The sequence below is a fragment of the Cervus elaphus genome, chromosome 21, assembly GCF_910594005.1.
Source record: "Cervus elaphus chromosome 21, mCerEla1.1, whole genome shotgun sequence".
Lineage (NCBI taxonomy): Eukaryota > Metazoa > Chordata > Mammalia > Artiodactyla > Cervidae > Cervus > Cervus elaphus.
The window spans coordinates 4,908,395-4,925,377 of NC_057835.1; the positions used below are offsets into that span (position 1 = coordinate 4,908,395).

Consider the following 16,983-nt stretch of genomic DNA (forward strand, 5'->3'; position numbering starts at 1 on the left):
TCAGACCACGTGTGGGCCCACCAGCGCAGTGGGTGCCCTTACCTGGCAGCAAGACCGACCGACCGCTGTGGAGAGGGCGCATGTGGTTTGATGCCTACCCAGGAGGACCTATTTTTTATTTACAGTTGCTTTACTTTCAAAAAAAAGGGAAAGACACAGCTGTCTACTTCATTTAGAGAAAGACATAGTTACACTCCTTCACTGGAGTGCCTTGTCAGAAGGGCAGGCTTCGCTCTGGAAAGCCCATCTGAGACAGCCGCCTCAGCCACCAGAAGGCACTGGCGGGAGGCTCAGTCCTGCAGCTTGCGCTCACACCTCTTCTCCAGCTCGGCCATCTCCTTCAGGACCAGGGCCACAGCAAACCGCAGCTCCTGGAATTTGGCCGTGGGAACCTCAAAGTGGAGGGCAGACCCATCCGAGAGCTTCAGGTGCATCAGGACACTGGGCTGCAGGGAGCGGGCCAGGGCGCTGGTGGAGATGGCCACGTCCACCCTCCACCGAAAGTCAGCGACGTGGGGCAGCCGGGCCCCCTGCTGCCTGGCCACAGAGTCAAGGAGAGGCCGCTGGCTACCAAACACCACACTGGCCAAGTCCACAACCAGGTCTTGGGGGATGCAAAGCTCCTGGAGCTGGTTCTTGAAGGTGTCGGGCTTCAGGCTGGCTGGGGGCAGCCGGAGGGCCTGCTGGAGCAAGGTGTGTGTGCCAGCTATCAGGGCACCCAGCTGCTCCTCAGGCAGGTCAGCGCCAGCCCTGAGGTGCCGCACAGCCTCCCGGCAGTCTTCTCCCTGCAGGCTGCTGACCACCAGCTTCAGCAATTTTCTGAACGTAGCCCTGTCCAAGTCCCCCAGGAGCCGGGGCATTGCTGCCACCTCTGGGGGCAATTGGGCCCCCAGGAAACTCACGCAGTCACTGTGACTGTCACCAGGGCGATGCAGGTGTGCAGCGGCAGGACCCACAGCAGACATCGATGCTTCCTGCTCTTTGACAGGCAGCCTAGTAGGTCTCAGCCGAGCCGGCCTGGAAGGGGTGCGAGAGAAGCCCAGTGACCCCCACACCCTTTGGGCCAGTGAATGAGGACTGACAGGGTCTCCACCTCCCAGACGCTGATGGTATGAACCACTGAGGACAGTCAGTGTGACCGGAGGTGCCCTGGAAACACGTGGCAGAAGGCCCTCTCTAGTCCCTGAAAGAGGGGAGGCAGAAAGCAGCTGAAAATGGAAATGAGGTGAGGATAAGAAAAGGAAGAGAACCAGGAAAAGGAGAGCACACATTAGTTCTTCAAATAAACATCGGATTAAAGAATGAAAGAAGCGAGGTCCAGAGAGCGCAAGGACACAACAGCCACTGTCACTGCCGATTGAAGCCATTCATCTACTCTGCCTCCGCGCCTCGCGCGGCTCTGCCACCAACAAAGAAATCAGGCGCAAACAATCACTCAGGTCGAGGATCAGAACTCAGGCTCGTTCACTCAGAAGTCCCTTCGGTTTTCGCACAGCACTGGGGGACCAGATGGCGCCTCTCAGGCAGAAGGGGCTAAGGCGCACGCGGCAGCAGAGGTGGGGGCAGTATCTGAGAGGTTACCTGAAGGCCGGCAAGACGCCCCACCCCTCGTCCTGCAGGAGCACCCCGCGCACCGCAGCCGCACCGAGTGCCGAGCAGAGCCGTCCTCAGTAAGGCGGCCCGGGGGAAAGGGGGGCTCTCCAGGCTCCCTCGCACCCCACTCTCCCGGGAAGGCCGAGCGCCCCTCACCCTGGCCGTCAGCGACAAGCCACTGCCTGAACTCCGGGTTTTCCTTCAGGGCCTGGTCTGTGCCGGGACAACCTTCCACTGCCCCGCCGCCGGCCGCTCGGGCTCCACTCCCGGGAGGCCAGTGCACTGCCTCCAGGTTCGGAGGAAGGAACCCCCGAGGCGGCCTCCAAGCTTCGCCGGAGCCACCGCCCCACCAGCGGTCAGCGACCTTCGGCCCCGCCCCGAACTGCCGTATCGGCTTCCTGCCTCCCGGGCGCTCGCCGTTCCGCGGGCAGAGCAGCCCTCTCCCACCCCGCAGCCCGCTCCCCGCGCCGCCTCCGCACCTTACGCCCGATCCCGAGCCCGGTGCAGCACCGCGAATAGCCAGAAGCAGGGCCTGGTTCCCGGAACAGACTGGGAGGCGACGCTCGCCACGCCCTACCCCTCTCCACGGGCCGCTCTAGGGCTGCTGGAGGACTGTTCTTGGTGCTCCGCGGTCGGAGGGGCGAGGCCCAGGCGCCGCGTCCGCGGGAAGCTCTGCGGTTTCCGCGGCCAGCTCTGAGGTTTCCGCGGCCGGCTGTGGACCGAAGAGACGCTGTCGGCTCTGGGGTGTGGGGGCGCGGGAGGGGGTGAGTGTAGACTCTGGGTCGCGAGGCTCGCCTGCACAAAATGTGAGCGAGCTTCGCCTCTCAGTTGTTCTCTTTGAATGACGGAGTGTGCATTTATCTCCATGGAGTGATATTTTAGAAGTCAATGAGGGACGTTCCTTGGCGTTCTGGTGGTTGGACCTCGGCGCTTTCACTGCCTCGGCTCAGGTTCAAGACTCTGCAAGCCGCGGGGTGGGGCCCCCCAAAAGTCAATGAAAACAAGGCAGACAAGTCCGCAAAATGAGCAAGGGGGTTGAATAGACATCTTAGAGAAGAACAATATAAAATGCTGATGAGCACCTGAAGAGATGTTGGGCTTTGCTGGCCATTAAGGAAATGCAAGTGGAAGCCACACAGAGTTGCCATTTCATACCATCAGTGTGGATACAGTCAGACAAATTATGTGTTGAATGTGCCCCACCCCTCAACTCTTATGTAGAAACCCAGTGTGACCCTATTTGGAAATTGAACCTTTTGGGAAGTATTTAGGTTAGGATGGGATTAGTGTCCTGCAGACTTAAAAAAAAAAAATTACACAATGTGAGAGTTGTGAGTTAAATTTTATTAGGGGCAAAATGAGGAGTACAGCCTGGGAGACAGCATCTCAGATAGCTCTGAGAAATTGCTCCAAAGAGGAAGAGAGGAGGTCAATATATACATGTGATTTTGGTGAAGGGGGAGTATATGTGACAAAGCACATATTTGTTGCAGAAGGTTTCTGCTAGTCACAAGGAGCAGTAGTGACTTGTGAACCATGAAGGATTTTAATGCTTTTCTAGATATGAGGAGATACAAGAATTGGGCTCATGAAATCATCTTCTGAAAATATCTACTTGAAGACATGTTCTGCCAGTTTTTCCCAGAGCGCAGAGTGTCATTTCTGCTCTCCACTCTCAGCTCTTTTCAGAGGGTGTTGAAAATCAGCAGCTCCAGCAGCACATGATTTAATCCTTGAAGAGGTAGATGACAAGTGCCAATTTGTAGTTGACAACCCTTTAAGAAGAGACAGAGTGGTGACTAGCCCTGTCGACTCTGAGGATACAACCAAAAGCTGCCCTCTTCCAGAGGATCTTCCTGAGTCAGGGATCAAACCCACGTCTCCTGCATCTTCTGCATTGACAGGTGGCTACTTTACCATTAGCGCCACCTCGGTAGTCCTGAATGGGGCATGTTCAAGCCTTATTCTCCACCATGGTCTGGCTCACCTTCCCTACCAAATCACAGGTAAAGAGTCTGCAGATGGGAGTTATGGTCTTGGTTGGAGCCCTAGTGTTTGCATTTGTAAAATGAAAGTTTATTTATTTATTTATTTTAATCTCAAAGAGCTCTAGAGTTCAGCCAAGGAGGGTACCTCAGGAGCTAGCAAGTCAGGAGCTTTCAAGTGGTCCTAGTTTTGAAAATTGAAATTAATGATGTCAGGTTTACTGGGACAAGAATGTCAGTAGGAAAATTCATAGTTAAGCACCCCCAGGGCTAAAAAAGAGGAGAGAAATAGAAACCAAAGCTTCAAACTTGGAAATGATGCTGTGGCAGCTCTGGGGCCTTGGCCAACATGGAAACGACAGATTAGGCCCAAGTGACTCCAGGATAGTGGTGGGAACTGAGGCTCTTCCAGCGCTGGAACTCCAGAGGGCCCTTATCCTCTGTGTAAAGATGAATGAGAAAACATTCCATTTCCTTGCACAGAGATGCTGGGCATCTCCATGAACAAAGGAGATGGAGCTGGGAGTGCAGGCAGGCCAAGGTAACTAGAGTTCAAAGAGGGCAGAAGAAACTACTAATACTGCAAGCTGAAGCAAGCATTCACAAACAAGCATTTGGAGATAACAAAAACTTAAAATCATATCTTTCAAAACTAAAAATGAAAATGAACCCCCTCAAAAAAAAAAAGAGAAAAAAAAGGAAGAAATGCAATGAGTGATCAAATGAAGGAAGGGAACTTTTTAAAAAGTTATTTTCAAGCCATATATCCAACCTACTTCCAGATGGTTCAGGAAAAAAACAAGAAATATAAATGTGGAAAAAGTTAAAAATTGATTAACCTGAATTAAGGTTATCTGGGAGTTATCTGCATTATTGCAACTTATCTGTAAATTTTAAATTATTTCAAAATAAAAAGGAATCTCTCTGCCAATGCAGGGGACACAGGTTGAATCCCTAGTCAGAGAAGATGCCACATGCCTTGGAGCAGCTAAGCCAGTGTACCACAACTACGGAGCCTGTGCTCTGGAGCCCACACTTGGAAAAAAGAGAAGCCACTGCAACAAGAAGCTACCACTCATTGCAACTAAAGAAAGCCCACGTACAGCAATGAATACCCAGTGCAGCCAAAAACACACCAAAAAAACACAACTAAATCTATGTGATCCAAAAGCAAGAAATATGGACGTGCAGAAGATAGCTATACAAACACCACAACACCTGCTGCTGTTCCCATACTTATGAAGCAAATTCCATGGAGTCAGGAGAAACAAACAAATAAATAAATTGTATCTCAATAATGCTGTTAAAAAAATTTTTTTTTAAGTCAGGCTGTCTTATTTTCCAGGCACAAAAATAAAAGGATGTCTGAAGGCTGTTTAACATCTCAGCAGCCAGCCTTCTGCAGGGGAGGAATAAGAGTGGGTGTGGGTGCCACCAGTCACCTCTAAACTTCCTAGGACCAATGGAGCTGAGCCCCTGGCCCTGTCGGAGGACTGCAGGGTAACTTGGGCCAAGCTTCTCAATTCTGTGCCCAGCTCCACCTGGAAGACAGAATGATGACAGTGCCTACAGAAAAGGAAAAATTAAGCCAAGCCTAGTATGCAGAGGCGCATTTTGTGTGATGGAATATTCAAGAAAATTAGAGATACCAAGGGAACATTTCATGCAAAGGTGGGCACAATAAAGGACAGAAATGATATGGACCTAACAGAAGCAAAAGATATTAAGAAGAGGTGGCAAGAATACACAGAACTATACAAAAAATGTTTTAATGATCCCGATAACCACAATGGAGTGACCTAGAGCCGGACATCTTGGCATGCGAAGTCAAGTAGGCCTTAGGAAGCATCAGTAGGAACAAAGCTAGTGGAGATTGATGGAATTCTGGCTGAGCTATTTTAAATCCTAAAAGATGATGCTGTGAAAGTGCTACACTAAATATGCCAGCAAATTTGGAAAACTCAGCAGTGGCCACAGGACTGGAAAAGGTCAATTTTCATTCCAATCCCAAAGAAAGGCAAAGCCTAAGAATGTTCAAACTACTGCATCATTGCACTCATCTCACACGCTCGCAAAGTAATGCTCAAAATTCTCCAAGCGAGGCTTCAACAGTACGTGAACCGAGAACTTCCAGATGTTCAAGCTGGATTTAGAAAAGGCAGAGGAACCAGAGATCAAATTGCCAACATCCGCTGGATCATCGAAAAAGCAAGAGAGTTCCAGAACAAAAAAACTTAGTGTCTCTACTTCTCTCCATTCCTCACTCCCTCTTTCTGTGTCCATTTCCTTTTGAGTAATGTCTGCACCTCGTGTATCTCCCCCATATATTTCTTCATGTTTAAACATTAACACAAATTATTTTAGTATATTTTTTGCCCCAAAAGTGGATGATAGTTTATACATTTCTCTGTAATTTTCTTTTTTACATTCAACTGTACATTTTGGATATTCTTCTGAGTCAGTAAACGATGACTGAACTTAGTTGTTTTAATGGTTGGAGTATATTCCACACTCTGTTTGTACTGATACCTGTTCAACTACAGTATTTCCCCAGTTGTGATATTTCAGATTGTCTCTTTTCCATTTAAAATTAGTGCTGCAATAAACAGTCACATATTAAAATCATAATAATAATATGTTAAATAATCAATCTTTCCCCATTAGTTTTTATACATTAGTGAGATTCTGATTCTTTTTTTCTGTCCCATTTGTCTATTTGTGTTCCTGGGCCTATCAAGTACCACTGCTTTGGAGTAGCTCGTAACATCTGGTAGAGTACCTGCCTGCTGAATGTCCTCCTTCAAGACTGAACTAGCAGGAACTTCCCTAGTCGTCCAGTTGCTAAGACTGTTTGGTCCCAATGCAGAGGGCTTGGGTTTGATCCCTGGTCAGGGAACTAGATTCCACCTGCTGCAACTAAATAAATAGTGTAAAAAAATAAAAAACTGAACTAGCTATTTGTAGACCTTTATTCTTCCATGTGTATTTTTAAAATATGTTTTTCATAGTCCTGAAAATAATCTTAGTAGAATTTGGATTTTTAACATTTTGTTTTTTTAGACCACTTTAGTGAGGATTGACATCTTTACAGTTTTATGCCATCTGGTCCATGAACATAGTATGTTTCTCCATTTATTTAGGCTTTCTCTTAAGATACTTTGATATAGTTTTTAAGTGTCATCTGTAAAGGTTTTATATATTTTTAATTTGCTTAATTTCCACATGGTTTATAGCTTCTGTTGGTGAAGTGAAGGGCATTTCACTTTCCATCATATTTTCCAGTTGGTGGTTTCTCAACTGTAGAGAACCATGTTGGGTTTTGTGAGCAGATCTTATTGAACTTACTGATTCTGATACTTTGTTGTCTGTATATTTTCTGTGTAGAATTTCAAAGTATCTTCAGTTTTTGATACTTCAGGTTATTCTCTAATCTTTAGGCTCTTTTTTTTACTTTCATTGTTGCATTGGCTGAGCACACCCACCTACCCCCCAAACCCTCAACTGTTAGTTAGCAGCTTTTCTTTTTTTACCATTTATTTATTTGGCTGTTCCAGGTCTTACTTGTGGTGCCTGGGATCTTCAGTTTTTGTTGTGGCATGCAGGATCTTTAGTGGCAGCATGCTAACTTTTAGTTGGGGAATGTGAACTCTTATTAGCCACAGCATGTGGGATGTAGTTTCCTGACAAGGGACTGAAACTGGGCCCCCTGCATTGGGATCACAAAGTCTTGACCACTGGACCACCATGGAAGCCCCAGTTAGCATCCTCTCTTGCTCCTGATCTTAAAGGGTTTATATCCAAATATTCTTCATTGAAAATAATTTGTGTGGTATTTTGGTAGCCTTTATCCAGTTCATAGTTTCTTTTTTATTCTCAGCTAGGAATTTTTAATCATACAGAGATACTGACTTTTATCAACAATAAAGAGGAGGTGATTTTATCCTTAGTCTGAGCATATGATAAATTACACTGATAGATTTTTCTGATGTTATATTATTCTTATATTCTTGCATATACTTCTGTATTTTTGTATTTTGACATTCAGTTAACAGTTTTTATGTAGGAATTTCACATATATGATTACAAATAAAATGAGCCTAATTTATCCCCAAATCCCTACTAATGCATTCCTCCCTCACTTCCCCTTTGGTAACCATAATATTGTTTCTATGTCTGTGACTCTGTTTCTGTTTTGTAAATAAGTTCATTTATATATTTTTAAAAAATATTTATTTGCTTATTTATTGGCTGTACCTTGTGGCTTGTAGGATCTTAGTTCTCTTACCAGGGATTGAACCTGGGTCACTGCAATGAAAGCACCAAGTTGAAACCACTGGACCACCAAGGAATTCCCTGTATCATTTATATATTTATTTAATTTTCCCATATCAGTTTTTTAGACCCACAAATAAGTGATACCATATGGTATTTGTATCTTTCTCTGACTTACTTAACATAATATGGTAATCTCTAGGTCCATCCATGTTGCTGCAAATGGCATCATTTTATTCTTTTTTATGACTGAATAATATTCTATTCCCTGGAATAGGAAATGGCAACCTACTCCAGTATTCTTGCCTGGAGACTCTTATGAACAGAGGAGCCTGGCAGGCTATAGTCCATAGGGTCACACAGAGTCAGACATGACTTAGCACAGCACCAATATTCCACTGTGTGTGTGTGTGTGTGTGTGTGTGTGTGTATACCACATCTTCTTTATCCATTCATCCCAAATTAATAGTGTGGGATTAACCGATACTACTATATATAAAATAGGTAAACTATTATATATAAAATAGGTAAACAACAACGACCTACTGTATAGCATAAGGAACTATACTCAATATCTTTTAATAACCTATAATGGAAAAAAATCTGCAAAAATTTGTATAACAGAATCATTTTGCTATACAATTGAAACTAACATTACATTGTAAATTAACTATACTTCAATAAAATAAAACAATATAATGATGAAAGTGAAAGTGTTAGTTGCTCAGTTGTGTGAGACTCTTTGTGACTCCTTGGACTGTAGTCCACCAGGCTCCTTTGTCCATGGAATTCTCTAGGCAAGAATACTGGAGCGGGTTGCCATGCCCTTTTCCAAGAGATCTTCCCAACCCAGGGATCAAACCTGGGTCTCCCACATTGCAGGCAGATGCTTTACCATCTGAGCCACCAGGGCAGCCTGATATGATGCTGAGGTTTAGGCAAGTCTCTGTGGAGAGCGGTTGTCTGGGGGCCTGAGGACCTGGCAGGAAGAAGTGGAGTCAAAGGAGGGGCTTTGTTTTTAAATATTTATTTTTATTTATTTGGCTGCGCCGGGTCTTAGCTGCAACACGCAGAGTCTTTTATTTTCATTGCTGTATGTGGAATCTTTGATTTCATCTTGTGACCTCTTACTTACAGAATGGGAAATCATGGTGGCAGCATGAGGGGTCTAGTTCCCCAACCAGGGATCAAACCTGGACCCCCTGCTTTGGTAGTGCAGTCTTAGTCACTGAACCATCAGGGAAGTTACGGGTTCTGTGTTTATAATGAAAAATATCAGAGTGTCTTTGTATGCACATCCAAATAATATTAATAAAACACAGAGAGACAAACAGATAAGGCAGGAGAGGAGACAGCTGAACAAAATCTTTGAGAATGGAAGAGGGAGTAGATTCCAGTTCATCAGAGGAGTGCCTGCCTTGGATGGGAGCAGGGAAACACTGCCTGCCCATTTTCAGGAGGGAAGGTGAGGGCAGGGATGGATGTGGGCAGGCCTTTGGGTTTGGTGAAAAGGCTTTTCTCGTGTCCGGGAGGCTCAGCTGTGCTGAGTTCCTCAGTCAGAGCCAACGCTTTATGACCCCACGGGCCATAGCCCACCACGCTCCACTGTCCATGGGATTCTCCAGGCAAGAATGCTGGAGTGTGTTGCCATTTCCTTCTTCAGGGGTTTTTCCTGACTTAGGGATGGAACCTGAGTCTCCTGCATTGCAGGTGAATTCTTTACCATCTGAGCCAGCAAGGAGGCTCTACTAGAGAGGCCTAAGAAATACCTATGTTCACTTTGGAGGGTGGGAGACTTACCCTCTGGAGGAAAATCACAGAATTGCCAAGGAGGTATAGTGCTCCACCTGAGTTTAAAGTGAAGCCAGCCAGGTTAGTTATGTGGTTTCTGCAGTACTTGTCATGGAGAACGCGGGGTTCATCCAGACTGGGCTCTCAGGTGTACACAATGGAGAGGAACTAGAGACAGGGGAGTAGAGACCACTGTCCTGTCCATGGGAGTTCAGCATGAGGATGGGCCAAAAGGGAAGCCAGAGTGGTGACAGAGTCGGGATCAGGGGGCCAGGAGGCAGAGAACTGCTGCAGCAGAGCACTGAGGGAGTGAACTGCGGGCGGGAGGTGGGTGGGAGTGAGCTGAGAGCTCCTGAGCTTGAGCTTTCAGCCTTTGTAGTTCCTGGTGTTGAAGGATCTGGGCTGTGGCCACAGAGTGGTGTGGGCTTCTGTGTTTTGTTGTGAGAGTTTCAGGCTGGTTAGAATCTATCCGTACCAACATGGAAGTCAAATACTACAACTTCTGGAAATGAATATTGCCTATGTAATAACCATTTTTTAAAAGCCTGAAGAACAGGCTAAACGCAGGTTAGAAAACGCTAAAGAGAACAGTGGTGAAACCGAACGAGGTTAAGATGACAGAGCAAACAGAGAAAATCTTAGAGACATGGAGGACACAGGCCGTCCAGTTTATCTGACAGACACATAGGGAGGTCCCATAGGATGGAAGAGCCGATATTTTAGAGACAATGGTCGGTAACTTCTCAGAATCGAGGAAAAGTGAAATCTTTCCTGGGAGGGAAAATTACACCAAATCCACACTGACACGTAGGAAATGTCAACCGCACCGTACAGAAGGGGATCGGAAGAATCTCATGGGCGAACGCACAGGCAAGGTCGGCGGCGGTGCAGACGGCAGGGCGGAGAGGGCGCTTCGGCGTCACCTGGCCAGCTGCCGCCCCTCTGCACCCGCTGCACCCTGGGGTACCCGCGCCGGGGACGCACTCGTCCGCCGGCCACAGCCCAGGATTCCAGCGGACCGCACCCCCGCCTTGGGGGCGGGGCCAGCGCGAGTGTACGCCCACCTCCCGGCAGGCCGTGCGCGCCCCCGCCGAACCCCGGCTCCCGAGGTGCCGCGCGCGGCGCACGCGCCAGAGCCCCGCGGCGGCGCCCCCTGGCGGGCAGGGCCGCGCGGCGTGGGGGCGGGGGCGGGGCCGGAGGCGGGGGGTTGCGCTGGTGACGGGAGGACGCGCGGCCGCGGCGGACGGGGCGGCGGACCCGGCCAGCGGCGGCGGAGGAGGCGCGCGCTGAGCGGGCGGCGGCGGCGGCTGCAGTGTTGCGAGCAGCTCCCGCGCGGCGGGCGAGCCGGGATGAGGGGTTATGGCGGCGCGGCCCGCGCGCAGCCTGCGGGTGAGAGCGCGGGCGGTGGGCGGCGCGGGCCGGGAAGATGGCGGAGAGGCCGGCGCTGCGGCCCCCGCCCCGCCTCTCGGAGGCCCCCGGCCCAGCCCGTGGGGATTTGAGTCCGAGCCGCCCGAGGGGCGGGCGGGCTGCGGCCGGGGGGGGGGGGTCCCAGGGCCGGGCGGGGGCCGGGGCCAGGGTGCGAGTGGGTGTGGGGTCAGGCCTGGGGGTGCGGGCGGGTGAGGGTGCCCGGCCCGGGGCTGTGAGCTTGCCCGGCCGAGGGTGGGCGTGAGTGGAGTGCGGAGACTGAGCGCGGGGCGTGGGTGCGGTTCCGGGGCGCAGTCGGGGCGCTGCGGGGCCAGGGAGTCTGGACGCGCGTGGCCGGGTGCCGGTCGTGGCCGCCGGCGCCGCCGATCGGGCCTCTGGAGCGGAGCGAGCAGGGGTGTCCCCGCCTTCCCCCCTGGTCGCCCTCCCGGAACTGGAATTTGCTCGATTGCCCGCGGGTTGCGGGATTGGTGTGGGTGGAGGCGGTGTTCCGTGCGAGGGCCGAGATCGAGGCAGGCTGCGCGCATCTTGGGGGTCAGGACGTCTTTTATTTTAAAACGTGCAGCTGGCTGCGAGGCCTTGGCAACTGTGGGTGTGTTACATGCTGCTCCCACCAGCAGCTGCTGTGGGCGCTGCGCAGCCTTCAGCAGCTGAAATGCGGCGCCCCTCCACCCGCTTCGGTGTCGTAGGGTTCAAGCAAGCCTCCTGTGACCTTTGCAGAAACCTACAGTTGCAAGGCTTCGTTTTCCTCCCCTGCTGCAGACAATAGGAGATTTGTCTTTGAGGCCAGCGAGGGGAATTGAACCCTGTACATCCTGGGTGCCTCTGTAAACAGCAGGTGGTTCCCGGTCAGCGGCTCCCCTTTCACAGTGAGCAAGGTGTGTTTTTCCTCGCTGGGGGAGGGGAAGGAGATTTGATAGCTGTGTCTGTAAAGCAAGGAGACTCATTCCGTAAAGCAGCTTGGCGTGGACTCTGTGACCTGAGCCCTAGCTGGGGAATGAGCAGGGCCCGGGTCTCCCTGCCCACACTTTGTCTAGTCAGCTGTCTTGCCCAGAGGCTGGAGAACAGAGGGGAGAAGAGGGCGGGTTCTGGAGCCAGACTGCCTGCCTTTGAGTGGCAACTCTTCTGTTTCCTGGCTTTGTACTTCCCCTCTGCTTACTCATCTGTAAAATGGGTGGTTGTGGGACTCCCTGAATTCATCGTGCCTGGTACTGTGTCCCTCTTGAGAAAAGTCAGGAGCTATTTATTATGGCTGCCAAGGTCTGATTTTCAGGACGCACTTGCTGGGTCAGTTGTTTTGTCTTAGTTTAACACTAACTTGAGGTCTTTGGCTCTTTTTTCCTACACAAGCTGGGGAGAAGCATATTTGGAGAAGCAAGTCTTCATAAAGGTAAATAAGGAACAAATCTCACGTGCTTAGATTATCATATAGAACTGTTAAAAAAAATCTTTTTAGAAGAGAAAAGCTTCTAATGAACTAGTCTAGAATCCTGCAGTACTTATTGTCCTAGGGGTTAGGTAGGATTGTTGCTGACAGAAATGAGATGCCGAGCAGTTCTTGGGTAGTTCTCTTCTTGAGTTAAACTACCAGAGCCATTGTTATACTTTTCAGTGTTACACTTGTGACAGAAAAGATACTTTATTAACCAGCTCTAAGTAACAGTGAGGGCATAGGCACCAGAAAGCAAAGACTTGGCACTGCCAGTGCTGTGATGTTCTGTCTTGCTCAGTGTTGGGAGGAATAACCTAACTTGCTTCAGAACAGAGTGGAAAAATTTGTCATGTTCCCCAAGGAGATGGTTCTCCTTCCCAGATCCTAGACTAACTCTGATCACTTCATCTCGTCCCCTTTGTCTCTATCACACTGAGACAAGGGGGAACCCCCACTTTAAATGGAGTCTTTTGGCATTTGTGGAGTTTAAGGTTGAGAACATTTGATTTTCAGAACAAACGGTAATGAAACAGCTTCTGTGAGCAAATTTCAAAATATCTAAAGATAGATTTAAGAACATCCATTCTGCCTTCTCTCCCGCGTGTGTGCTGAATGGGCTGCCCTCCAGCACTAGTAACAGTGAACATGGTGTCTTATGAAGCTTCTACCTGGTTCTTTGGTGCTTTTGAGAAAAATGTCCATTTAATATGTTCTCAGTGAAATACCTAGTTTTAGTAGTAAGTGCCTTTGCTCTGCTTGTTGACTGACCCATGTGGCCATTTGTTGTGGCTCTTAGACGTTCCCTCTTAAAGTCAGCTCTGTGGGTGTCCTGTCTGAGAAGCACAGCCCGGGGGTGCAGAGCCCTAGGCCTGGCGACACCTGGCAGAGCTGAACTGGACGGGCCTGCCCCCAGCCCTCTTCTCATTCTTCCTTGCTCCTCTGGCGACTCTGCACCTGCAGCTGTTGGCTCTGCCTCCTGCCTCCTGCACCTGCCTCTCTGTGCCTTCTGCCAGCCCCTGGGACTGCCCTTGATGTTATCGGGCAGCTCTGGCCTGCTCCCTGCCATCCTGCAGCCACACCATTCCACCCTGTGGAGAAGAACCTCCTCCTGCAGCCCTGGTTCACTTCTGCTTCTGCTGTGCTCCTGTCTGCACCTTCCCACTCTGCTCCCGACGAGGGTCTGTAAGCTGCAGTCACTGACAGCCTGCTGCCTGTCTTTGTAAATAAAGTTTTATTGCAGCACAGCCACACTGATTTATTTTTATATCATCTATGGCTTCTTTGGCAGAATTGACTAGTTGGAACAGAGACTTTATGGCCCACAATGCCTGAACTAAACGTTTACTTTCTGGCCCATTTCCAGAAAGTTTGCTCTAGAAGTTCAGAGGGAAAAGGCTTGCAGGGGCTGCAGTGTGAGGGAAGGCTTCAAGGAAGAAGGTGGTCTTTGAGCTGCACCTCCCTCACAGCAGGTGCGTGGGGGCCAGGAGTGAGGACTTTGCAGCAGCACAGACAGAGGTCGTGTCAGGTTTTCGAGCAAAGGCAAGAAGGTGAGTTATGTGTGGTTTGGGGGGTAGAAGGTTATATGAGAAATAAGAGGAAATAAGAATAATGTGAAGATGTCTGAACTCAGCTGAAGGACTGTAGAATTTAGTTCTCTGGCTATAGGACCCACTTCAGATCTGTGAGTAGGGGAAGTCCTGGTAAAATGGTTCAGGACGTGTGACTGGCAAGTGACACATAGGATGGATTGGAGAAGGAAGAAATCAGAGACTTTATTGGCCAGTTTTCTCTAGAAGGATTGTGGTAACAACTCAATAGAGGTTTATTTCTAGCTCACATTACGTTTGCTTGTGGCACTTTTCTCTCAAGTCTTCATTTGTGGACTCAGGGGCATGCCCTTGTTTGGGACATGCTGTTCTTATGACAAGAGAGTGGTGGAAACTGTGTCTTGTTGAGCTTCAGTGGAGAACTGGCAACTCAGGTTCTGTGGCCAGAGCAGGTCACCTGGCCGAGCTTTGGAGAGGGGTCAGATGCTCTTCCCAAGGAGGGAGTGGGAGGCTGCAGGATGGACAGCCCTCTTCCAGGACGAGGGTGGGCTCACACCTGGAGACAGGATTAGGACCCCCTGGGGAGGAAGTGAGCCTGCTCAGTGCCCCGTCTGGGTGGCAGGGCCAGCCTCACTTCCTCTCTTGGCCTCCCTGCCTCCTGCTTCACTTCTGGCCTTGGCCATGGGGGCCCCAGGACTGTCATCTCCAGGTTCCTGCCTGGAAGCTTGGTGCTCTGGGTCTTCCCCCAGCCACCATCTCCTGCCCTCCACGTCCTGCTCATTGTACCTCCCAGGTAGTTAATGAATTCACACTTCCTCTGTCCGGTCCACCTGCCAAGCGGGCCTGTGTGCTGTCCCGTGGGCACTGTGACTGTGCCTCCTGGGTGGGCTACCTCCCTCTGTCTTCCTGCAGGTCTTCAGGGGATGCGTCAGGACGGTGATTTCTCATCCAGGGGTGGTTTGCCTCCGGAGACATTTTTGGTTGTTGCAGCTGGGAGGGGGTGCAGCTGGTAGTGTACATGCGGAGGTCACCAGGCTGTGACACCCTGGATGCTCCAGGGCAAGGAACAGGCTGAGGGCGTCTGCCAGTCACACCGCTGCTCGGGTCTCCTCAGAGTCTGGTGCCCGAGACCACCCTCTATGGCCCGGTATGACCCCACTAGCATCCTGTTCTCCGGCGACCCTGCTGAGTGCCACCAGGCCCAGCCCCGCTCTGCATCCCCTCCTCCCCTGAAGCACGGGGAGCTCCTCTGGCCCGCGCCAGACAGTCTCTACACAGCCATCCCCCTCTGCACAGGGAGTCCTCGAGGGCATCCTCACTCCTATGTCTCAGGGCTTCACGTGACAGTTCCGTTGTGTCTTGGCATCAGCAGGGGTGAGTGGCTTTGGGTGGGGGTCACCCAGGTGCTCTTGAGGTTGACACAGCCATAGGCAAGATGCCTTTATTGGTTTGCCCTTTTTGGCTCCTTCCAGATACCCAAGATCTCTCATTTCTTGCTTTCCTGAGTATGAATGTTTTAATTCTCTTAGATTCTCTTTATTTTCGCTCCCCGAAGGGTTAAACACTTTTTCGGCTCGATAGTGTATTCAGGGTGTGAAGATACAGAGGGTGTGTAGTTAAGCTGGCTGTTGCTTCTGCTTTCTGCCCTACTGGCCTGGTCTGGTGGAGGCACCCCCTACATCTCCTCTTAGATGCTTTGTAGCTATGCAAGCAAACATGCATATGTATTATTTCCTGCTCTTTTCTTTTAAAAGTTCCTCAACTTTGCCTTTTTAACCAAATGTGTTTGGGAAGTCACTCCATATCAGTACATTTTTCAGTTTATTCTTTTTCTTTTTTCCAGTTCATTCCTTTTCATGACTGGCTGTGTGGCGGTGCTGTAATTTAACCAGCCACTGCTGGTGGATATCGTATTTTCACTGTATATTTACTGTAAATATAATATTTTCATTGTGACTGTAACTTAACCAGCCACTGCTGGTGAATATTGTATTTTGTGCAGTTAAAATAAGGCTACAGGTACAGCACGGTGCAAACGTGTGGATGTGGCTGTAGGGCCCATCCCTAGAAGTAACACCTCTGTCTTTAATCGCTGTTTATTCTGTTAGATCAGGTCTTGCTTTTGTTTCTTTATGTCTTTAACTCTGTACTTTCTTTGGTCATTTGTTTCTCCCAGTTATCCGTCTTATGTTTAAATAATATAGTATGGTCAGCCTAAATGAGCTTCTCAGTTGGAAATTGGCTCACCTTTCATGTGCTCTTATTGATAAGAGAGACTCGGAAAACATATCCATACAGAAACTTGTTCATGGAAGTATCATTCACAGCCCAAAAGTCCGTCAAAAAGGGGAAAAAAGGGGGAAAGGGGGAAACAACCCAAAAGTCCATCAACAGGTGAACAGACAAAGTGTGTTCCATCCATACAGTGGAATATTGATTGGCAATAAGAAGACATGAAGTACTGATTCATGCTACAACATGGATGAATCTTAAATATTATGCTGAGTGAAAGAAGCCAGACAAAGATCTGGCTTTGTATGGTTCCATCGCTATGAAATAGGCAAATCCATAGAGACAGGAAGTGGGTTCGAGGTGCCAGGCCTGGGGGATGACAGCTGAGGTGTATGGGGTTTCTTTTGGAGCAGTGAAGGTATTCTAAAATTGACGTTGCTGAAGGTTGTGCATGTCAGAGATTGTGCTAAAATATTCCAGAAATCTATGCTTTAAGTGGGTAAATTTTAGGGTATGTAAATTGTATCTCAATAAAGCTGTTAAAAATAAGAGTGACTAGGATTTTTCAGGAGGGAACTTTCCAAGGTGGAGGCCAAGGCCTTAGTGTTGACTCCATCCCAGAGTCGTGGCGAGGAGTCTGGTGGGTGGCACGATAACCCCAAGTCAGTCCCTGAGGGGCTGGCCAAGGGGACGCAGCACTGTTTGCTGC

General features: G+C 49.4%; 2 protein-coding genes across 3 annotated transcripts in view; one reads left to right on the top strand and one right to left on the bottom strand.

The window, feature by feature from the left end:
* Positions 1-86: 86 nt before the first annotated feature.
* Positions 87-2,191, bottom strand: COMMD5 (COMM domain containing 5). Of its 2 annotated transcripts, none has more exons than XM_043879794.1 (2): positions 2,073-2,191; positions 87-1,017 (listed from the first exon to the last, which is right to left on the bottom strand). In XM_043879794.1, exon 2 carries the CDS (start codon positions 963-965, stop codon positions 291-293), a length of 675 nt encoding a protein of 224 aa, XP_043735729.1. In that variant the 5' UTR covers positions 966-1,017; positions 2,073-2,191; the 3' UTR covers positions 87-290. The 2 variants fall into 2 exon arrangements, with proteins under 2 accessions (XP_043735729.1, XP_043735731.1); XM_043879796.1 differs by lacking the exon at positions 2,073-2,191 and adding an exon at positions 1,750-1,886.
* Positions 2,192-10,847: 8,656 nt separating this feature from the next.
* The window catches only part of ARHGAP39 (Rho GTPase activating protein 39), a 55,500-nt gene continuing 49,364 nt past the window's right edge, over positions 10,848-16,983 (top strand). Inside the window, exon 1 of the mRNA XM_043879589.1 lies at positions 10,848-11,030. Within this exon, the coding sequence (XP_043735524.1) occupies positions 11,001-11,030 (30 nt within the window). The 5' untranslated portion in view covers positions 10,848-11,000. The remainder of the gene's footprint in view (positions 11,031-16,983) is intronic.

Coding starts and splice junctions, on each gene's coding strand:
- COMMD5 (XM_043879794.1), bottom strand. CDS start 965: ATGTCTGCTGTGGGTCCTGCCGCTGCACACCTGCATCGCCCTGGTGAC.